The sequence below is a fragment of the Pantherophis guttatus genome, chromosome 1 (assembly GCF_059756535.1).
Source record: "Pantherophis guttatus breed Tessera chromosome 1, ASM5975653v1, whole genome shotgun sequence".
NCBI lineage: Eukaryota > Metazoa > Chordata > Lepidosauria > Squamata > Colubridae > Pantherophis > Pantherophis guttatus.
Window position 1 is genome coordinate 293,678,145 of NC_142063.1, and position 24,095 is coordinate 293,702,239.

At 38.7% G+C, this 24,095-nt stretch overlaps 1 protein-coding gene across 1 annotated transcript in view; it reads left to right on the forward strand.

Annotated features, from left to right (window-relative positions):
• The window catches only part of ITPKB (inositol-trisphosphate 3-kinase B), a 72,067-nt gene extending 69,680 nt beyond the window's left edge, over window positions 1-2,387 (forward strand). The window contains exon 8 of the mRNA XM_034427942.2: window positions 57-2,387. Within this exon, the coding sequence (XP_034283833.2) occupies window positions 57-272 (216 nt within the window). The 3' untranslated portion in view covers window positions 273-2,387. The remainder of the gene's footprint in view (window positions 1-56) is intronic.
• Window positions 2,388-24,095: the final 21,708 nt, after the last annotated feature.

Below are 24,095 nucleotides of genomic sequence, written 5' to 3' on the forward strand. Positions count from 1 at the left end.
ACTTGTTCTTAATTCCTACTCTGGGATACTCAGTTCTTTTGCATTTGCTTTTGCAGGTAATTGGGAGTTCCCTTCTCTTCATCCATGACAAGAGGGAGCAGGCCAAAGTATGGATGATTGATTTTGGGAAAACCACTCCACTTCCAGAGGGACAAGTTCTGAAGCACAATGTGCCCTGGATAGAGGGGAACAGAGAGGATGGCTACCTCTGGGGGCTGGATAATCTAATTGAGATCCTAACAGAGTTGTCTCAACGTGAAGATCTGCATTAAAGCCAAGGTTCCACAATCCACAACCTAATTCCTCCAACTGACTTTCTGATCTGCACTACAAGACACTTTTCTTCCACCTTCTCTTCCAGTTCTAAAATTTAGAAGTTCCTTTTCTTTTATTTAAGGTGTAAATAAAATGTGATGTGCCCAAAGAAACACTGAACAAGAAGTTAAAAATTAGACAAAGCAGATAGCAATGTTGATCTTAGGAGTTAGGTCTCCTGCATCCTAAAACAGAAAATACTTTTGTATATAAAAAATTTGATAAAGTTCTTGTATTCACTAAAAAGATAATTCCCTAGACTTGTTTAAATTGTATCTCTAGAGTGAAGGATGCCTTTGTAGTTATCTGCTGCCCTCTCATGTCCAAAGCTAGCATTATTTGGGGCAACTGATTTTGAAAGCATGCTTATATTGGGCATTTTCTTATAGGTGTTCTTTCTTCGTGGGAATGTCCTACAAAAGGAATGGTAGCAACTTATATTTACTAAGTTTCCTAAATATAAGAATTAAAATATAATCGTTTATAGGAATAATTAACATCAGATAGACTTTTCTACATAAGGAAGTAGTTTCTTGTTGGCTTACTGTGCAATATATACATAGTTGTAGCAACTGCAAAAGTTTTCCTTTGTGGGTTACATTACATGGTGCATCCATTTAGCTACTGAAATTAGTTTGGACTACTGAGAGCAAGGATTTGATCCCTTCTCTACCCTTCCATTAGCTTGGGATGACCTGGTCACATGGCAGGAAAGGGGCTGCTGCAGAATGACAAAGACACTGACTGCCATCCTCTGGGTGTCTTTTTGTTAGCACTGCAGTCCCTTTTGAAAATGATAATGCATTCTCAGGTGAGCTCCTGAAAATCATTCCAAATCTCCCATTGTATGAAGCAAGATTAAGTAGACCTAACATATCAGCAAGCAGAGTATTATAATGGTAACATTTCATAATGTTTGTATGCCTGGCAAGGAATATGAAAAAGGAGATGGCAAGTAATTTGGTAGGTAATATAGGCAGATTCTCTAAATAAGGATTTGCCACTTTCAGTCTTGCAAATATATCTGACTCTCTATTTAGGGTATAGAAGTTATTATATAAATTCCTGGAACATTTGAATTAGACTGCTGAAATCAAGTGGTCAGCAACTGGGAGAGAAAGATTATTGGTGCATTTGATTTTCTTGGAGAACTCATAATACTGCAGAAACCTTGGATGTTGAGACTATAAGTTTATGTTACATTTTTTTCTGAGCCATTTCCTGGCTATTTTTTTAAACCTTTCCATATTTATAATGTATTCCATATTCCTCTATAGCCTCTTGTTACTATTTTTTCAAACAGTAATGCTGTAATCCTGTTTCTTGCATCCAGAGGTGCTGTCCTTGAAACAATTGCATTTGTTTTAGAGGGTGACTATTCATTAGCATACAGTCCCTTTGAAAGCGTTTCAGAAAGATTCTATCCCATTGAGTGTTGCTCCATTCATCTATCATTAAGATAATGTTGCTTTTTCTTAGTGCTGTTGTAAATAATTGCTTTGCTTAGAAGTTTTTTTTTTCCTTCAGGCTTCCTCTGCTGTTTAATAATAGCCTATGCTGAAAGTGCCTTATGGACTAGTGTCTGTTCCACTCAGTGTCATGAAAAAAAATTTGTGGGTTTTTTTAAAGTATTATTTATTGCCATACTTTTAGTTATCTAGAACACTAAGTCTTAATGCATGGAATTTTTTTAAAGGATAATGCTTGGCTTTTGAAATCTCTTTCCGCATTTATGGAAAGGGGAAGACCATGAAACAGCTTCAAGTCATCCTATTTTAAAAATGTATTTAGCTTTGAAATTACTTCTATTACATACTTTTTTTAAAAAATATGCTGGTTTGTTTGTAAAATAAGATTCTTTGCTTTTTGGCTTTTAAAGAAGTGAAATATTTCTCCAGATATTTTTTGGATCTTTCTGGAGGCTGGAACTATTGCTGTGAGGTATTTCTCCTAACACTTTCCACCCCATTCCCTTGATTAGCAAGGAGATGAGGAACTTGCAGAGTTACAGAACATCACCAATGCACAGTGCCTGTAAGTCAAACAACTTAAAATAAAAACATACAACATGATTTTTTGTTGTGATAGTTTATCATTTCTAATTGTGTAATATTTATTTCTAATATTCTGGTAGTGAGAGACTGGTGTAGGAAATTGTATATTTTTTAATACACAATACTTTGATCTACTGACCGGTAGTACAATTTTTACAATGTGGGACAATCAAAGTCCTAAATTTTAGGACTTCTATCATACCAAAATTACTAAGATTTCCAAATATATCTACATAACACCTTGACATAGATTTAGACTTTGGTATAGGGGTATAATTGTTTGATGTTCAAGTCAATGAATTAGTTAATTCAAACTATAGTATAGCAAAAAGTAATGTTTTAGAGATTTTTAACATCTTGAATTTAAGCCATGCTAATGAATTTTTAAATACCAGTTATTTTGTATTTTTCATGCCAGTATTTTTTATTCCATCTCACTATGTATCTCAATAAACAAATTGTTCTTAACAAGCACATGCATATCCCTACAAGGTGAGAGGTATAAGTATTCATTGGGGTATGAATAAGTAATAGAAAAATGTAAGTCAGTTCAGTGTTCTATTTTTCTGTATGGTCTATCTATAATGCACATGAGATTGTGCATACTGTAATAGTCGATTTGGAAACAAACCCCAGCGCTGTCGCTTAAATAGCATACTGGCTTATTGAGGCAAATTTATATTAAACTGTTTGTAGTAGAAAGTTTTCTTTTTTTCTCAGAGTTCTGGCTCTTTTCAGTTACCCAGATTGGACTTTATCCTGATATCCCAGAATTAGGTAAAACAATTATCAAGTTATTTGAATGGTGTACAGCTTGGTTGATACATGCAACAAATTTAGTCACATTTTAAACATACACAAACTAACATAATAGGGACAGTGTTTCTGGATTTGTTCCTCCTGTGTTGCTTTATATGTTGAGGGAAAGGTACCGTTCACTCTTATCTCAGAATTACCTTGGTTTGTCATCTTCATTATGAGGTGGGAACTAATTTCTGAGCAACTCCAGTTACCATATCAAAATTGGACCAGGCAGTTATAGAGACAAATGCAAATGCAGAATAATTGCACTAGTCTGGGAGCTATGCTATGGAACTTTTGGATGTTTTTCACACCTAAGAATAAGCATAAACCTCAGTAGTCACAGTTGCCCATTTTCAAAAGAGTCAGAAAAAATGTTAAGGCACTTGTCTAATGTAATTACATAATTCCTGAAATCAGGAAAAATGGAAATCTCACACTAACCTCAAAATAGCACCTAGATTATGCAGTGGAGAAAGACCAAATTTAGTGAAGATTGCACAGGCTCTTATTGCTCCAGTTCCCTGAGGTGAACTTTTGACACAGATTAGTGAATTCTATAGAGTTTTATCGGCTTTTCAACTTTGCCTTTACTGAAAACCAGCTATGTTGATTCAGCATTCAGATTTTTAAAAAGGGCGAGAAATCACTAAGGGAGTTTCACTTATAGCCACCTTGCTGATCTCTTGACTCTTGTACTTGGTGGTTCATTGCATGCAAATTTTACACAATGATTCTGTTCAATTTCAATGCTTTCTCTTCTCCTGGTAATTTCTCATTCATTACTGGGGGAAACGGCAATACTTCTAGCTTTCTGCTTGTAATTGTCTCTGAATTTTTTCAAGTGGTCCGGAGACTAAGAAAGACTAAGGCAAAATGTAACAGAACAGGCTTATTGTATAACTTGGTGCCCTCCAGATCAGTGGTGGATTCCTCCCGGTTCGGTCCAGTTCTGCCGAGCCGGTAGCGGTGACGATATGATGTCACCGAACCGGTTCTGACCCCCCGCCCCCGCGTTATTCTTACCTTTTATTTGGCCCCACCCCCAATCTATTGCTGCCTCCTGAGTCCCAGCTGATGGCTAGAGGGAAAAAAACTGTTTAAACTCTTGCTGCTGGGCTTCAAAGGGCCGCCCTTACAGCTGATCAGTGTTAAAAGAAAAATGAGTAGACTGGACTGAGTAGATCAGTGCCTGCAAAAATAAATGAGTAGACCGGTGCCTGCAAAAATAAATGGGTAGACCGGTGCCTGCAAAAATACATGAGTAGATTGGTGCCTGCAAAAATAAATGGGTAGATCAGTGCCTGCAAAAAAACATGAGTAGACCGGTGCCTGCAATAAATGGGTAGATCAGTACAGCTCTGCAAGCAGTTAAAAGCCTGGTAGACCAGTACCTCTGCTAAATCCTAAATAATTGTTACATGACCATCAAGTCACACCCACAAAATAACCCATGCCTACAGAACCAATAGTAAAAAAATTTAGAACCCACCCCTGCTCCAGATTCTTGGATTTCACCACCCATAATTCTTAGTAATCAGGGCTAAAAATAATCAGGATCTGTCACATATGGTATAATCAACTTAATATACTCTCAGCATTTTTTATTTAATTCAGGCAAAAGATCCGGCTGTGCATTTAACAATAGCCTTTACAAACAACTTTCCTATAAAGTGAGATGGTTGTGCTCAATCTAGCCAAGAGATGGCAGTATTTTCCTATGAGACTTGCAAACACTTTCTCTTGTTTACACACAAACTAGCAAGAACAAAATAAAAACAAGCTGATCCAAATTAGTTTTTTTAAATAACATTTCAGAATTAATGATACTCATGTCTTCATAATAGAACTAAGGAGCAGGTGCCTGTTTCATAAGAAAGAAGCAATAGGTTTCAGAAACATGTGGCCTATTAACGTTTTAGCAATTTCAGATCCCTGTATACCAGTGGTGAAATCCAATTTTTTTTACTACTGGTTCTATGTGCGTGTGGCAGGGGAAGGATACTACAAAATCTCCATTCCCACCCCACTCTGGGGCCAGCCAGAGGTGGTATTTGTTCTTTGAACTGTTCAAAATTTCCGCTACCGGTTCTCCAGAACCTGTCAGAACCTGCTGGATTTCACCCCTGCCTGTATACCATTTTACTCTCTGCATAATTAAAATCTGGATGTTATAAAAATGAAAACATGTACATCTTATTTGATTCTGATGTAGTTGAGAGATCTAACATTGATAGCCTTACAATGGCTTAATAACAATAATATAAATTTATGCAAGACAATTAACAGTAAAACATAATCAAATATATCAGACGCACAACAAAAGCAGAAATACAACAAAATTATCAATAGGAATAATTACTCATCAGTTTTTCCTACGTGACTTGTGAAATAAAGGTGGTAATTTATTCTTTAAATTTCAGAAATAAGTACAGCAAGTCACACCTGGAAAGAAGATTGAACTATCTTAAGTAACGTTTACATGGTCTGGTGAATGATGGCTGCTCCCCAGTACAGAACTGTCATAATCACATATTTCTAATATGATAACTCTGATTAGAAAGGCTACCAGAAAATAATGAACGCACAGTCACTCAGGCACTCGTCACTTCCCGCCTGGACTACTGCAATGCTCTCTACATGGGGCTCCCCTTGAGGAGCACCTGGAGGCTCCAACTGGTGCAGAATGCGGCCGCACGGGGGATTATGGGAGCGAGGGGGCGCTCCCATGTGACACCTCTCCTGCGTGAGCTGCATTGGCTTCCAGTGGTCTTCCGGGTGCGCTTCAAGGTGTTGGTTACCACCTTTAAAGCGCTCCATGGCATAGGACCTGGGTATTTGCGGGACCGCCTTCTGCCGCTGATAGCCTCCCACTGACCAGTACGCTCCCACAGAGAGGGACTCCTCAGGGTGCCGTCAGCCAGGCAATGTCGGCTGGCGACCCCCAGGGGGAGGGCCTTCTCTGTGGCAGCTCCTGCCCTCTGGAACGATTTGCCCCCGGAGATACGAAGGATATCGGATCTCCGGGTCTTTCGCCGTGCCCTGAAAACTTTTCTTTTCCATCAAGCAGGGCTGGCGTGACCCCCCCCCTTTAGTCTTTTTTAGTTTTTTAGCTTTTAAATTGTCAATGGGTTTTAATTTGAATTGTTTTAAATTTGGGCCAAAGTTATATAATTCTTTCAATAATTGCATTATTTCATTTTTACTTCCCTCTCAATTTAGAGACGATGAAATGGATCCCAATATTAGCTAATACAAGATCAGCCATGAGATTTAAAACTGAATTGTACAGTGCTGAAATAGTGGTTCAGCTAGAAGAATGTTTAGCCCTTTCCTGCTAAAGGAAAATGACTAGTATATTCTTGGCAAGGATTCAATTCAACATCTATCTTTACATGTCATACCCATGGTTAACTCTAGTTTATGGAATTAAGCCAATTTTCTGGTTCTGCGTGACAGACTGACTCATGAGCTAACCACAGAATCTGGGTTTGAGGTTCTGTATATGATAACAAGTGGACTAGCTTATGACCTGGTATGGTGTGAATCAGTGGTGGGTTTCAAAACTTTTTACTACCGGTTCTGTGGACGTGACTTGGTGGGTATGGCAGGGGAAGGATACTGTAAAATCTCCATTCCCTCCCCAATCCAGGGGAAGGTTACTGCAAAATCGCCACTTCCTCCCGATCAGCTGGGACTTGGGAGGCAGAGAATAGACGGGGGTGGGGCCAGTCAGAGGTGGTAATTACCGGTTCTCCGAACTAGTCAAAATTTCCGCTACCGGTTCTCCGGAACTGGTCAGAACCTGCTGAAACCCACCTCTGGTGTGCATCCTGGAAACACAAGCAGCATTCTCTTGAGTGAAAGGAAGGCACTGGCTCAGATGGACTACTCCCTGCAGTCATTTGAGGAGGAACGTTACATACTCAAGAGACGTGTGAAGTTTTTAAGTCTCAGTGTCAGAGTTCCAAGTAACACCCCCAACAAAAGAAGACTCCGAGGCTAGAGATTCCTCAAAGTTCCATTTTATTAGAGATGTCATATTGGCACATCTGGGAAAACCCGAATCTGAAAGCTTCCAGGTTTTCCCCACCCATAGGAAAGTCCAAGTCCCTGCTCAGTACCCACATATCCATCACATGGCCCAATCAATGCACCATCCCAACTGGAGATGCCTCCCAGTCACCCCACTCCAGGTGCAGGGCAAGATGTCCTTGACTCTCAGAGAAAGGAATGTTATTATGACTATATATCTCCCCTGATCCATACAATCCCCCCTCTCAGTTTCCCACAGAACTAAATGTGGCAGGCCTGAAGATCCAACACAAAAGATGGCTTCCAGGCCTGACACTCAGTGCTTCCAAGTGAGCTTTTTTCATATCTTCTGGCAGAGGTTTCTCAGTGAGTCTCTTCAAATATGACAACTTTCAATATGTTATCATTTCCCTGTCCTGACAGCTATTAATTTATTGCCAACTTGCTTGCTTGGTTACTACATTTCTAGCTCACTTTTCCCCCCCAAGGAGCTCAAAGCCATTTATGATATGTGGGGGACGCAATGATGAACTGGGACTTGGGAGGCAGAGAATAGATGGGGGTGGGGCCAGTCAGAATTCTTACTACCTGTTCTCCAAACTACTCAAAATTTCCGTTACCGGTTCTCTAGAACTGGTCAGAACCTGCTGAAACCCACCTCTGCATAGGATCTATAAGACAAAGGTAGGAAAACTATATTCTGCATTTCTTGTTTGGCTTTTTCTACACTCCTAAAGCTGTACTGCCAAAATTGCAAACATGGCTCTTTGGGGAATGTAGGAACAAACAGAAATGTTCATAAGCCACTGGAAAAATTTAACACTACTTCAAAAGATGGGGATCCACCCCTTCAAACTCTCAACCCTTGGAAATTGTAGAACCACCCACAGAAATGATTTAATCCACTCATTACTTCACTATAATTAGACTAATGATTTTTGCTCGCCATTTGAATAATTTTTAAGTACCATCCCCTTCTTGCTCCTGCCATAAAGCTTCAGTCTGTTTTTTTTAGATGTTTCCATTTTAAGATTTCCCTCAGAAGGATGTACTCTGGGGTTAGGTCAATCTGATTTAAAATGCTAAAAGTGTGACAGTACTGTCAACAGGATCTAGAAAGCTGAAAGGCAGAAAGTAATTGGAAGAACTTTCACAAAATCATGTTGGTTGACATCTGAGCACACTTGATTAGATAACTAAACTATCCTAGCTGTCTTGATTGGATCAGAAAGTGCCTTAGACCAGAGGTCCCCAACCCCTGGGTGCAGCCCACTATTGGGCCATGGCCTATTCGGAACCAGACTGTGCTGCATGTGCACCAGTAGTACGTTTCAAATCCTGTCACTACTGGTTCGCTCATAGATGCGTGCTTGCACACACATGTGCTGCTTCTGCACATGTGCAGAAGCTTCTGTGTATGCACAGAGACTTCCGGGCAGGTGGGTGGAGCCTCCTGCCACCGCCACCGCTACCAGTTCGTCCGATGCAGGGCAAACCGGTAGCAACCCACCATTGGTATGCTTGTGTGCTGCCCTGCCACTTGTGTGAGTTGAGTTGTGTGCCGGCCCATCACTCATGTGGCCCAGTTCCCCTCTCCCCCCGCCCCCCCCCGGGCCTCCAAGACACAAAGATTGGGGACTGTTGCCTTAGATCACTATCAGTTTTTATTAAATGGATTTAACAGGGTAGATGCCATTTTTCCAGTTTTCAAAAAATGTCTGGTAATGTTTCATGCTAGTGACATCTTTATTTGTATTGCTTTTCATCAGAAGCTTGGGTTCTATCAGATCTATTTTTAAACTGCAGCTTTGACAAGAGGCAACCTTTTGGAGAAGAAACAAAGGAGCTTCAGAAGCGCTTAAGCAAACAAAGCAGGGAGAACAAAGAACAAAAGCACTAGCTCAAATACAGTCATTAGGTTATGAAATTGTTTTTCCTGCATCTGAGTAATGATAAAAGGAAGCACAATGTGTGCCAAGGCAGCTGTGTCAAGTTGGTATTGTAATTTTCATTACAAAAGTTGCTAGAAATTAGATTTTCTTTTCTTCTTCCCAAACTGGGAATCTAGAGTTTATGTATTACCTGTTTAAATCATCCCCAACTGAGATAGCAGCATCTCACTGCCCTTGATATAGATGCATTGCCTGGTTGAATCCCCAACCCACTGAATTCACTGATTTAGAAGAAATGTTCTGAAGAGTCTTTAATAAGACAGGCTTAAGACTAGGTATGTCTCAAATTGTTATCAACAACAGGTTGTACCTGGGTCAGATCTGACCATTCTTTAAACAATTCCTCCTTATTCCAGAAACCAGACCTCTGAATTAAAAGGTCAATAGAATCAAATGTTCAGCTTTTCTCAACTGCAAGAACTTTAAAGTGCGTGGACTTCAACTCCCAGAATTCCCTAAACATGAATTGTGAAGCCCAGGCATCTTAAAGGGCCTGAGGAATTAGACAAAAGGAAATGGGAATCTTTTCTTGGATTACTATCAATGATGGTTAGGAGGTTTTAAAAAGTACTTCATAACTAAGGCTTGTTCTATCAATTGTAATAAGCTTTTGAACAGTATTAAGGGGAAAGATTTTTCTTAATTCATCTTTTCTGAGATCATTCATTTACAGTATCTAGATTAAAAAAAATTAATTTAGGGGAAATCTATCAGAAATAAGATTAGGATTCAGTTTTGCACATCAAAATAAGACAAATGTAAGTTGTTATTTAGGCTAGTGTGAAGCCAATCTTTTTTATTTATAAACACAATTTAGATTGAGTAGATGATGGAAACCAACCAAATGGGAGCTACATTGGATTGTTGAGATTAACAGAATCCTGGACTAGATGAATTTGATCTTAATCTTGACTGTTTCAGTCCTCTATGTGTAATTTCTTTTTTTATTCCCTTCCTTCACTGCTTCAGTCTCAAAGTCATATAATCATAGGGCTGGAAGAGATCTTGAAGGTCTTCTGGTCCAACCTCCTGTCCATGGCAGGAGACCTGATATCATTCCAGACAATGGTTGCCCAATATTTTCTTGAAAACCTTCAGTGGTGGGGCATCCATAACTGCAGGAGGCAAGCTGTTCTATTGATTAATTATTCTCACTGTCAAGAAGTTTGTCCTTATTTCCAGGTTGAATCTCTCTTTAGCTAGCTTCCATCCATCACTTCTTGTCCTACCCTCAGGAGCTTTGGAGAATAAATCTCCACCTCTCTGTAGCAGCCTCTCATTACTGGAAGATAGCTATGATATCATCTCTAATTCTTCTCTTTGTTAAGTTAGACGTACCTAGTTCCCTTAACCATTCCTCATATGATGGGGATCTAAATACATTTTTCTGCATTCTATTTTTAATTTTCTTTTGATTCAGTAGTTTTTTTTACAAAACACTATGTTAGATAGTAGAGCAACTGAAATAAAACTATAACTCTTAGTTCATTTTGATCTTTTGGGGCATCTTTTCCCATGCATATGAGATAATTTTAAAAGTTATGAATACTTTCTAATGCAATTCAGGATCACTTTAAGTTTGGCTTTTGGGCAATGTTCTTGATAGTTCAGCACCTTTTTCAAATGGAAGATGTCATTGACTGAATTTGGGTCCTTCTGTATATAAAATATTGGTTGTTCAGTTTGTTTCCTAAAGCAGAAAACTCAAATCTCATCTACTCACTGATGGTGAAAAATACAATATATTCATGCAATTTATTCACCTTTAAAGAATTATCCACATTTACTACTGCCAATGAATTATGTCATCCTATCTAAATGGAACTTTGGTTCTGCTCGATTTGCTTTGTTACTCTTCTGATGCTCAGAGAAGTAGTAATAGCGTATTTTCCCTTCTGCTGATTCCGGCAGAGCAATGTGTTCCTTTTACCAACCTTTTGAAATCTTCCTGCCAAAGAGGAGCATTTTGACTGAATACAGCTTAAAATGAGGCTATGTAGAATCCCATCCAGAGCAATAAGATGGCAGATGGCATTGGATGCTATCTGGAAGTGCTGTTTGGCTGAGCAGAGCAGGGAGGGATAGAAGACAAGGGGAGGTCTTGTCTGATGCAGTTTAGTGAGCAAAAGGAAATGAGTTTTAAATTACCTGTGGGAGTCATTTTATGCCTAAATATGCCCAAGAGGGAGGATAACAGACTGCTGAGAAGTGCCATAGGAAAAATGTAGCATCATGCCCACCACAGTTGCCTGCGTATTAGAGAAGAAAAGTGTTTTAACTGACACTAAGGCTTCAAAATATTTGTGAACAATGAGTCTTGAGAGTTTGGAAGATGAGGGAGAGCTCTTTGGGAAATTGTCACAAAGTTGAGTTTGGAAAATAAAAGGAATCACCTTGTTTGTTTTGTTTTGAAAGGAGTGCACTTAAAGTAGTGCCTAATTAATTTCTCTGTTCCATAGATTTGTGGCCCATAGCAGTACAATCTACTGTTTCTTTTTGCACTGTAGACAAACTCCTTGTCTAATCTAATCACATATTGTCTAATCACATTCGGCCAAGTAAAGTATCCTCTCCTCTCCTCTCCCCTCTCCCATTTCCCCTCCCCTCCCCTGTTCTATTTATTCTATTCTAGAGATGAATCTTGGGTCTACAGTAGACTGGGGACATTTTTGCCATGCATTGTATATCTTTTGATACATTGAACAAGATCCAAGAATGGTCCAGGAAAACAGGCTCCCCTCTTTCTCTTTTCATAGGCAGCTGCTGCCCTTTTCATGGTTATCATTTGGGCTGGCATTGAAACCTATTTTTACCATCCTTGTCTTAATCCTATTAGAGTAGTTTACAAGGAAATAAATGTTACTTCTACAGTATTTACTTTACAGAGGATGCTTCAAATGATTGGCAGTGATTGATGGGAGAGCTTGTCTCTGATTAAGGAGCCGCATGGGGGGTCCTTTTCTATTTCTGGCATATTACAGTTATGTGTGGCAGGCAGATATTCAGCAGATGTAGCTTGGATCCAACAGACAATGGCAGAAGAGGCAATAAAATAAGATGCCAGGAGCTGTTTACAAGCATCTGTTTTTAAGAATTTTTTTGAGAAATGCTCTTGAAGATGAAGATTGGTGCTTTCTTTTGGAGCATATCAGCTTACTTTTTTGGCTTCTATAAACACCATATCAGAATAACAGAGTTCGAAGGGACCTTGGAGGTTTTCTAGTCTAACCTTCTGCTCAAGCAGGAAACCCTACACCATTTCAGGCTAATAGTTATTGAATCTCTTCTTAAAAACCACCAGTGATAGAGCACCCCCAAATTCTGGAAGCAAGGTTTTCCACTGACTATTTATTCTAACTTATCAGGAAATTTGTCCTTAGTTCTAGGTTGGTTATCTCAATTAATTTGCATCCATTGGTCCTTTTTCTGTGTTCAGGTGCTTTCGAGAATAGGTTGACCCCCTCTTCCCTGTGGCAGCCCCTTAGATATGGGAACACTGCTATCATTATATCCCTGGTCCTTCTTTTCGTTAAACTAGATATATATACCTAGTTCTTGCAACCATTCTTCATATATTTTAGCCTTCAGTCCTCATTATCTTTGTTGCTCTGCACTCTTTCTAGACTCTCAACATCTTTTTTATATTGTGGAGACCAAAACTGGTTGCAATAGTCCAAGTGTAGTACGCTTCATGGGAACTTGATTCCATCCCTCTGCTAATACGGCCAAGGATGTATTGGCTTTTTTGGCAGCTGCAGCTGGCTCATATTTAAGTGATTCTCCACTAGGACTCGAAAACACTTCTTACAGCACTGCTGTTGAGCCAGGTACCACCTATTCTGTACCATATGAAAGAGATCCTGGCTCTGGAGCAAGAAAAAGACATTCAAGATAATTTCTTACTTTTTGTAAAGTAGCACACTCCTATACACATACCTACCTTCCAGATTGCTTTGTGCAGCCAATTCTCAAATACAGGAAGTTTATTCTCACCTCAAAGAATCTCTGAAACCACAAATCAAGCAAGCAGGGGTGTGGTGCAGATACAAAACAATCAAACTTTTAATTGTACCATCACAAACATCATCTTGATTTTCAAGGCTGCACTCTGCAGACATTCCTCCAGGCAAATAGGACTTTGAGTAATCATCAAGTATTTGCATTCAGAAAAACCTGAAAAAACAATAACTAATGAATATAGTTATGTGGACCACATTCAGTTCTCTTTTGGCTTTTAAAAAGTTTCTCCCCATTCCTCTTTTTTTCCCTAAAGAAAAAATTGATCGAACCTTGCCTGCAGTATATAAAAATGTATTTATGAAGTAAAAATAAAAATATATTTTATTTATATAAAGTACTTTGTAGTATTTATATAAAGTACATCATTTGGTAAATTTATTTTTAAAATCCTGTTTGTTTGTGTGTGTGTGTGTGTGTGTGTGTGTGTGTGTGTGTATTTGTGTGTGTGTGTGTGTGTGTGTGTGTGTGTGTGTTTTTATATTAAGCCATAAAAGTGGAGTTGATATATGTATAACTTTGAGCAGGTCATTGGTTAGTCAGCTAAGTAGTACTTCCATGTGTTCCTCCCAGGTTGGCTTCTGATCCAGCTGAGGGCCACTTAGTTGTGGGACAAGAGGAATTGCTCTCAGGTTGATTTTAGCTGGAAACAGTGGAGCTCTTTGGATCTTGAGGGAAGAAACTGTTATGTCTCACTCTCTGGCTCCTGAACTTCACTGACTATATAACATGTCTTGAAAGGGAATGCTGGTTTAGGCTTAAGCCTAACTCCTCCTTAGATGAGGCCAAATAACAGAAGTGAAGTTGATAAAATTTTCCACTCGTTTCTCTAATGGATCAGTCATCTACAAATCATGAGACTTCTTTGATTTGTTTTTAAAAATATCCTTTGTGTCGAGTAGGGATGAGGTGATATTTGTTGCTGTTGGGCCTTTGCCAGCCAGAGATATAGCAATGAGATGCACATTTGGCCCTCAGAAAGTCTGAATCAACAGTTCATAGAACCTCGTTTTCATATTGCTTTTGCAATTTGCAGGCTTGGAGAGTTGAAATCTGCAACATAAGAACTTTTCTGTCATGATACCTATCTTGTGTAATAGCCTTCCCCAAGACAGGATGGCCCTAACCTGCTGGCCTTCCAAGGGTCCATAAAGACTTACCCAAGGCACTGTGCCCAGGGTGCTACTGGGGCTCTGATATGGCTGCAGGTCAATTTGTTTTATTCCTATGATATTTTTAGAGACCTTTACTACTGTTGCTATTTCTTTTTATGCAATTTTTTCCTGATAAGGATTCTTACTTTTTAGTTGCCTGCTGCCCAAAATGCTTTGGTAGATAGGCAGCTTTATCACTCTGTTAATATAATGACAACAACAATAAAAAGTTTTCAGTTCTCCAATTGTGTTTTTCATGTCAACACTTTTAACATGAGGTACTTGCAGACAAATGACTGTCATAAGGAAATCCGCCCTGAGTCTCCGGAGAGGGGCGGCATATAAATTTAATAAATAAATATTGGGATTGCTTTAATGAGGGGATGTCTTCTCAAAGAAAAATTAAATAGAAAAGAGTTAAAAGTCAGTGTATTACTATGGTAGCCAATAATAATTTTTCTTTTGTAAAGTTTTAACCAGATCTTATAAGTTAAATTTGCACAATTTTTTTCAACAAAAACAAATACTTGTGCAAACTAGGTAGCAGATATTTTCCATATACTTCTTTAACACACCATTAAAATGTACACCAAGGCTGTTCATTTTTCACGTTCATTTTTCGCATTCAGAGATACATAATGAATATACTCTTCATTCCAACTATTTGAAATTGCTTTGTGACCTTTCCTTCAACTTTCCCCATGCAATAGTTGATTATCAGACATTCCACATCTTTATGATATGATTTATGAGCCCTGCTGATTATTGACCATATTATATTTTCTATTAAATAAAACTAGATCTATCAAGTTTATCAAATCTGGAAACATTACCCGGATTTTAAAAAGTTGTTCCCCCATACATTATTCTCTAAAGATAATTATAATCAGTAATAAAGGATGCATTTTATATGCAGAAGATTTCCTTATATTTCCTGTGAAAAATGCTGTTTAAGAGTGGATCTGAAAAGCACCTCTGAGAAACACTGAAGAATTTCTACAAGGCAACCCAAAGGCAATTGGACTTTTTTGGGGTGGGGGTTCTCTTTAAAAACATTTTAATTCTCACCCAAGAAACTTCTTCAGTTCTAACAAAATGAGAACTGAAGAAGCTTTTTGGATGAGAAGTGAAACATTTCCAAACAGGAAAAAAAAGTCCAGTTGCCTTTTGGAAAAAGCACTAAGGAGGAGGAGGAGGAGGAGGAGAAGGAGAAGGAGAAGGAGAAGGAGAAGGAGAAGGAGAAGGAGAAGAAGAAGAAGAAGAAGAAGAAGAAGAAGAAGAAGAAGGAGGAGGAGGAGGAGGAGGAGGAGGAGGAGGAGGAGGAGGAGGAGGAGGAGGAGAAGAAGAAGAAGAAGAAGAAGAAGAAGAAGAAGAAGAAGAAGAAGAAGAAGAAGAAGAAGAAGAAGAAGAAGAAGAAGAAGAAGAAGAAGAAGAAGAAGAAGAAGAAGGTGGTCAAGTTGGTGAAAAATCATTCTACAGAATTAAACTACAATTACTTCAGCAGGAAGGATCTATTTAGCAGGAGTTAGGAAAAACGTTGATTGAAACCTTTGCCAATCAGAGAGGACAGTATAGAGCTACATGGATGTCAGCCTTTCAAGGTTGGGCAAGGTCAAGAAACAAAAGCAGCATGGATTTCAGGAAAGTTCTTTGTTATAAAATAACAGAATCTTGAAAGTCTATTAGTTTCTCTCTATCACATTTTTTTTTTTAATTTGATTTATATGCCGCCCTTCTCCGGAGACTCAGGGCGGCTTACAATGTGCTCAGCAATTTCAAAACCATGCTGAGGCTATTTTAAGATTCTTTCTTATGCTTTCCATTTCCCCAGGATTGAGTAATCTTTTCTCCTCTTTTAGTGGTTCCTTCCTCCTTTCCTTGTAAAAGAAGGATTACAATAGACATATCAACTGGGATCTCATTGCTTATTTGCATTGCTTGTCCTGCCATGGTTCTTGAATAAGTTACATTTGCCTGACCACATGCAATTTGTTAAGATATAACCCTGGTTGATGAATCTCAGTAGCTGGATTCCAATAGTAAGCTAAGCCAGAGCTGAACAAACCATATTATATCTTGGATTAGTCAATGAAACCATGGGACACCTGGTATAAGAGAATTTGTTATGTTGCTGATAGGTTAGACAGGCCAGTGGTCTAAACAAAGTATTTTAGGATTGATCAAAGCAGACTATGAAAGTTTCTGCTGAATTGAAATCTATTGAATTCATACCCACTTCACTAATTTTTTATTCTGGCTAGCATAAGTAGACTCTTGATTTTAAGAACTAGAAAAGATTTTATTATTAAAACACATACTGAGTTATTCAGGGAAGAGAAGCTGAAATTATTAGATTCCCAGATTTTATTAATTCAGATATCTGTGTCTGAGTAGTATCCAAGATGAAACAGTAATGGCATTTATTAAAGCTTGCACCTAATCACACTTAATACACCATGTCTATGGGACATAGAAGAACAGACACTTGAGTCTCTTCAGTTGTTCAGCTAACCTACTTTTAGAAAATCTTATCAGATTTTTGTGCTTTCAACTTTCAAAAAGGCCATCACAAGTCAATCCATTTCTATCCCTAACTAAATGTTGTCATGTAGGTATTTACAAATTGACTTTGAGCAAGAAACATTAAAACAAAATTTGAATAGTATAGGGCTATTGTTATGTTTTTAAATGTGAGAAATTAAAGGAAACTAATTCTATGTGGTTTTTTGTAAATCTTAGGTGATATTTAAATGGTTAAAAACAACATGGGAGATTAAACCACTGTTAATTAAAATTGATTGGACACTCAAACTCAGTTTCGACAGGCACTTTTCTTCATGAAATGAAGGCACAATTCAGCATGCAATTAATTCATAGATTCTTGTTCCATTTGCACTTCAGATAAGCAACTAAAACACTTAATTTACACAATTGTGGATATTTTTTTAAAAAAATCCAAAGCAATAAAATAACATTTACATACCAATTATATATCCTTAAGCCAGCTCATATTACATATGAAGTGATCTTTGGCAACATCATTAAAACAATGAAAGCAGTCAACATGCCCAAGCATAATTAAATAGAAGTAGTCTCACAATACACAGGCAATCCTTTGGAGTTCAAGATTTCCATAGCAACTGTTTCCTGATTCAGTGTACTTGCTGGAATATACAAACCCATGATAAAAAAGCACCCAGAAAAGCCATGAATAAGCAGGCAGATCAAGTTCTTACGCCTTCCTGGGACGTTCAGAGAGTAACTCTCTCTTCATGTTACAAAGTCAAAAAATACAGGGATTTTCTGGATCAGTGTTTCTCAATTTTGGCAATTTTAAGATCTGTGAACTTCAGTTCTTAGGATTCTCCAACCACCATGAATTGAAATCCGCACATTTTAACATTGTCATGGTTGAGAAATACTGCTCTAATCTAGATGGATCTAATGCCTCTCCTTAGTACATAAATTACTTTGATTTAATGTACTTTTACTTTTTTAAAAGGAAGAGGAAATAGATTAAAAATGGAGTAGGGGTTGGTATTTTACTGTTTAAATAACAAAAATAAGTAGTATGTGCAAGTTAATGATATGATTCACTATAGGAAAGAAACTCAAAAACTCAAAGGATCTGCCACAATGAAGAATCTATTCTCCAATCTATATCTATTTAAAAGAGCCTTGGTGGCGCAGCAGATTAAAGCACTGTTAAGATAACACCAGCTGCCTGCAATTATTGCAAGTTCAAATCTCACCAGGCTCAAGGTTGACTCAGCCTTCCATCCTTTCGAAGGTAGGTAAAATGAGGACCCAGTTTGTAGGGGCAATAAGCTGACTTTGTATAAAAAAGAACACCACTCTGGGGGGGCCAAAAGCCCTACTAAGCAGGTATATACAAAAGTATGAAGGCTATTGCTTAATGCATTGTAAGCCGCCCTGAGTCTCTGGAAAAGGGCGGCATATAAATCGAACCAATAAATAAATAAATAAATAAATAAATAAATAAATAAATAAATAAATAAATAAATAAATAAATAAATAATATTTTGAAGGCAGGACAAGAAGAAATGGATGGAAACTAATCAAGGAGAGAAGCAACCTAGAACTAAGGAGAAATTTCCAGACAGAACAATTAATCAGTGGAACCAGTTGTGTCCAGAAATTGTGGGCACTCCAGCACTGGAGATTTTTAAGAGCAGACTGGACAACCATTTGTCTGAAATGGTATAGGGCCATGATAGTGAACCCTCTCTGTGGGCACATGAGCCGTTGCCCCAGTTTAGCTCCGCTACGCATGCATGTGCACTCCTACCAGCCAACTGGTCTTTGGGTCTCTGCCGCACATGTGTGGGGGGGGCACATATGGGGGGCTGGGCCCGCATGCTGGGGGGAGACGGAGTCCATGCAGGGGGTCCGCACATGCATGCGTGGGAGGGCTGGGTGCATGTGGTGGGTGCTGGCACATGTGTGGGGGCAGGGCGCATGCAGGGGGTATGTGTGCATGGGCCCCCAGTGCACATTGCATTTTGGGGGTTCAGGCGAATGCACGCTTTGGGCACTCAGTCCAGAAAAGGTTAGCTATCACTGGTATAGGGTTTCCTGCTTGAGCAGGGAATTGGACTAGAAGACCTTGAAAGTCCGTTCGAATTCTGTTATGCAAAAGAGTGATAGGACTTAAAAGACTTTCTAGTACAGTAGCAGAAAATCTGCAAGGTTCCAGACACTGCCTGATTCCAACATACATTAGCTCAAGTCAATATAGCCAGTGGAAAGGATAAAGCAGTGGTGGGATTCAGCCAGGTTGCACCACTTCGGGAGAACCGGTTGTTAACTTTCTGAGCAGTTTGGTGAACTGGTTGTTGGAAGAAATCATTAGGGCAGAGAACCGGTGGTTAAATTATTTGAATCCCACCACTGGGATAAAGGAAGTTGTGGTCCAACTTCAGAGACCTGATTTTTCATTCTAGCTCAAGGTACATTATCCAGTACCTAAAGTACTGATGGCATCTCTCCTGCTTTGATCTGTGGAACCTCCCTATTCCTTGACCTATGAACACAAGGATGCTCTTTTGTGAGTTTGTGTTAGTTTCAGTGACTTGCTTTTAATGATTTTTAAGCTTGTTTGGAATGCTATTTTAGCCCCAAAAGCAACTAATAAAATGGACATATTTATTTATTTATTTATTATTTTGATTTGTATACCGCCCTTTTCCAGCAGGACTCAGGGCGGTGAACAGCCTCATATAAAAATGAAAGAATTGATCAAACATACTGAGCTGGGTTTTGCCACTGCAAAGTTCATCTAACAGTTAAAAATCTCTCTATTTTCTTAACCAAAACCTTCTCTGTAACACAATTATTGATACTGTTGCCTTGTGAAAAGAGCATCACACTGATATGATGGATAAAGTGTCTATAAAAATAATCTGAACAAGCAAGGAAAATGGAATGACAAACTTTGCTCTTTAAATTCTAATTATAATTCTTTCTCAGTTAATTGATACTTTAAAAATAAGGAAGTTGGGAACTTTGAAATGTCAGATACAGAGGACCCTCAAAACTGGCTGTCCTTCTTGCACTAATGCTCCGCAAGAGGTATTGTGTTGACTTACATCCCTCCTTGACTCTGGAGTGATTTTTCTGTTGAAGCTTCCATGCTTATGCCAGCTAGATTAGAAAGCATTTAGAAAATAGGAGGAATAAATATTAAACATGAATAAAATTAAAGAAGAAAAATAAGTAATATGTCTGTGAAAAAATAAGTTAAATGTCTGTGAAACTGAGGTGTGTGTGTGTGCGTGCACATGTATGTACCCTGTTTTCCCCAAAATAAGACATCCCCTGATAATAAGCCCAATTGGGCTTTTGAGCACATGGCAGTAAGGCCAAGCACTTATTTCAGGGTTCAAAAAAATATAAGACAGGGTCTTACTTTCGGGGAAACACGGTATGTATGTATGTATGTATGTATGTTTGTGTGTATGCATATTCCCCATTTTTACTATCTAGATGTTGTCATCATTTACACATCTCTTCTTTATGTCAAATCAAATCTATTGTTGATTGCATTTAAAAATATGGAAAATGACAAGGCATTATTGCTCAGAATGTATGTATTATTTTGAACTTGATCAGAGGTTGATTTCATGTCCCGTCAAAGAGCTGGAGCAAATGACAGGAGCTCACCCCATCACACAATAGCACTCAGGTTTCCTAAGTGGGGTTGCTAACCTCCAATCTAGTGCCCTAACTACATGAGCCGTGCACTCCAAAGGTCCAGACTGGAGATGAACATCTTGGTAAAAGTCTATATTTCTTCCTGCTAAGAGTTGATACCAACATGATGGCACATAATTAGTCAATAGGATATAATCCTATCTTGACAGTATGCAGAAATATTGTCCTTGACAATATGGCTACTTCAATTTTAATATTCCCCAGAAAAAACTTTTAGTGAATGTTTCTGACCAAATTCTGAAGAAAGAGTGCTCATCTGCTATCTGGTCTGGTTGGGGAGTTTAGCTCATCAACAACTGAAGGCCATAGATTGCCTATATATATTTAAATCAGAGATATCAATATCCATCAAATAATTCTAGCTCAGATAAACTTTGTTTTTAAAAGTCAGCTTCCTCTCAAGAACAAGACAAATCTGTTCAACGTGATACAAATACAGAAGTGAATAAGTATATCCTCAGCTAGGTGGCAGCATATACCTGACCTTGACTTATACTTAAAAGCTAAACAGGGTTGGATTAGTTTAGAATTTGAGACTACCAGGAAAAACCAGGATTGTGGGCTAGGCAGGAAAGGTGAGAAACATCCTGGAAGAATGTAATAGGAAACTGTCTCTGTACTGTTGCCAAGGGAACTAAATGGATGTCTTCATAAAGTTGCCAGGAATTGAGTTCTCCTTGAAGGAGATTTTACTTTAAATAAGCATATAATTATAGTATTGGCTGACTTTAAAATAGAGTATTAGCCAACCAAAAGTCAGATTTGTTAGAAGTTTTAAAGCTTCATTAATCCCAACAGGAGGTAAAGTGTAAGGTAGGAAAGATCTCAATTTTGGCAGTAGAGTATTGATCTTAAGAGCCATTTTGTTCCCCATAAGTGCCTTACTAATCAGCTACATGGATATTGTACTGCTTTTCTGCAATATTTTTTCATAGGGATGCCTCACTGAAGCCCAGACAAGATACAATCCCAATTACTAGAATTACAACAAAATAAAAGCAGCATGAAGGGTAATGAATGTATTATACCATGACGAATAAAACAGAGCATAACAGAACAGAAAAACTAAGTTGGAAGGGATTTTGGAGATCTCCTATACTATTTGGAGAAATCCTATACCATTTGAGATAAGTGGTTGTCCAATCTCTTCTTAAAAACCTCCCGCGATTTCTGAATGCAAGCTGCTTCACAAAAATATGATTAGGGGACTCGAGGATAAAACATATAAAGAACGGTTGCTGGAACTGGGTATGTTTAGTGATGAAAAGAAGGACTAGGGGGATCATAATAGCAGTTTTCCAGTATCTCAAGGGTTGCCACAAAGAAGAGGGAGTCAAACTATTCTCCAAAGCACCTAAGGGTAGGACAAGAAGCAATGGGTAGAAACTAATCAAGGAGAGAAGCAACTTAGAACTAAGGAGAAATTTCCTGACAGTTAGAACAATTAATCAGTGGAACAACTTGCCTCCAGAAGTTGTAAATGCTCCAACACTGGAAGTTTTTAAGAACAGATTAGATAACAATTTGTCTGAAGTAGTGTAGGGTTTCCTGCCTAAGCAGGACGTTGGACTAGAAGACCTCCAAGATCCCTTCCAACTCTGTTATTCTATTCTACTGATTAATTGTTTCAACTGTCAGGAAATTTCTCCTTATTTCTAGGTTGGATCTCTCTTTGATTAGCTTCCACCCATTCAGGTGCTTTGGAGACTAGATCGACCCTTTCTTCTTTATGACAGCCCCTTAGATATTGGAAGTTTGCTATCATGTCACCCCCAGTCCTTTTTTTCATTGGACTAGACATATCCAATTACCGCAACCATTCTTCAGATGTTTTAGCCTTCAGTCCCTTAATCATGTTTGTTGCTATTCTTTGCACTTTTTCCAGAGTCTCAAAATCTTTTTTACATTGTAGCGACCAAAACTGGTTCCAACTAACAATAGTCCAAGTGTGGTTTTACCAAGTCATTATAAAGCAGTACTTACATTTCATGTGAACTTGATTCTATCCCTCTGCTAATGCAGCCTAGGACTGTGTTGGCTTTCTGATGGCTGCAGTACACTGCTGTCTTATATTTAAGTGGTTATTCAACAAAAACCCCAGATTACTCTCAAAGTTGCTGCTGTTGAGGCAGGTATCACCTATTGTATATCTGGATTTTCTTTATTAAGTGTAAAACCTTACTTTTCTCAACACTAAATTTCATTTTGTTTGATAGGCCCCAGTTTTCAGGTGTGTCGAGATCGTACTGGATCTTTAGCCTATTTTTTTGAGTGTTGACTATTCCTGCCAACTTGGTGTTGTCTGCAAATTTGATGAGTTCCTCTTTTATCCCCTCTTTTAAATTGTTTATGAAGATGTTGAAGAGGACTGGACTCAAGACAGAACCTTGAGGTACTTCACTGCATACTTCCCTCCATGTAGATGCAGTTCCATTAAGGACTAGAAATTGAGGCTGGTTGGTCAATCAATTACAATCCATCTATGGCGATGCTGTGTTACTTGAAGATGTTAAACAATTTCCCCTTGATTTACTGCAAGAGAGAATAGAATTCTCTGTTTACAAGCAAAAATAAAAGTATGATAAATTTTAAAAAAGAATATTTGTTATTATTTCTCATGAAGTAAATTTGGGTTCTTGCCCAGTGACTTCACTGGGTTAAAGAAAAGAGGCTGAGCTTAATAAAATAGGTAGCTATTTTATTTGCAAGGAAGAGCTTAACTTGTTCTTGTTATGTTGCAAAGCTCACTTTCAAAGGCTATGGACAGCCATAACCTCCACACAGTGGTGGGATTCAAGTAATTTAACAACCGGTTTGCCAGGGTCAGGTTGGCTGTTGTGGGAGACAAGGCCCATCCCCGTCCTCCTGCTCCACTGCACATGTGGGACGAGCCTTCCATGATGGCCAACTGGACCCGGCGTGAACTGGTTGTTAAATTACCCACACATACACACAGACACTATTAAAGTGGATCCTGGGCGCGGTGCTGCAATGGAGAAATGGGAAATGGAGCAGCCGGCACAAGGGAAGGAGGAGCAGGGAGAAGAAAGAGAGAAAGTGGCCTTTTCCTTCCCTTGTGCTGGCTGCTCCGTTGTCCATTTCGCCATTGCAGCGCAGCGCAGTACACAGGACCCACTTTGATAGCGGGGGGAGGGGTAATTTAACAACTGGTTCGCCCGGACTAGTGCAAACCGGCTGAATCCCACCACTGGGATTCCCACCATTGTCATTACTTCCACAGTACCTTTTTTTCTTGTCACAGGCACAGAGATTGCACAGCTTTCAGAGCTACCTGAATTATAATTAGAGTTTTCACAAACCTGGTGGAAGGTGGGCTGAAGTATCAGAATTGGTCCTACAGTTTATCATGTTTATCATGTAATTTTACATGATAAAATTACAGATTCCTAGATATTTAGTTTAATTTTCTGCATATGTCAGGTCTCTCATTTATGACAAGATACTTCCATTAAATATCTAACTCAGGGTTGGGTAGCAAACCAATAACACATTTAAAATGATAGGCAATGAAT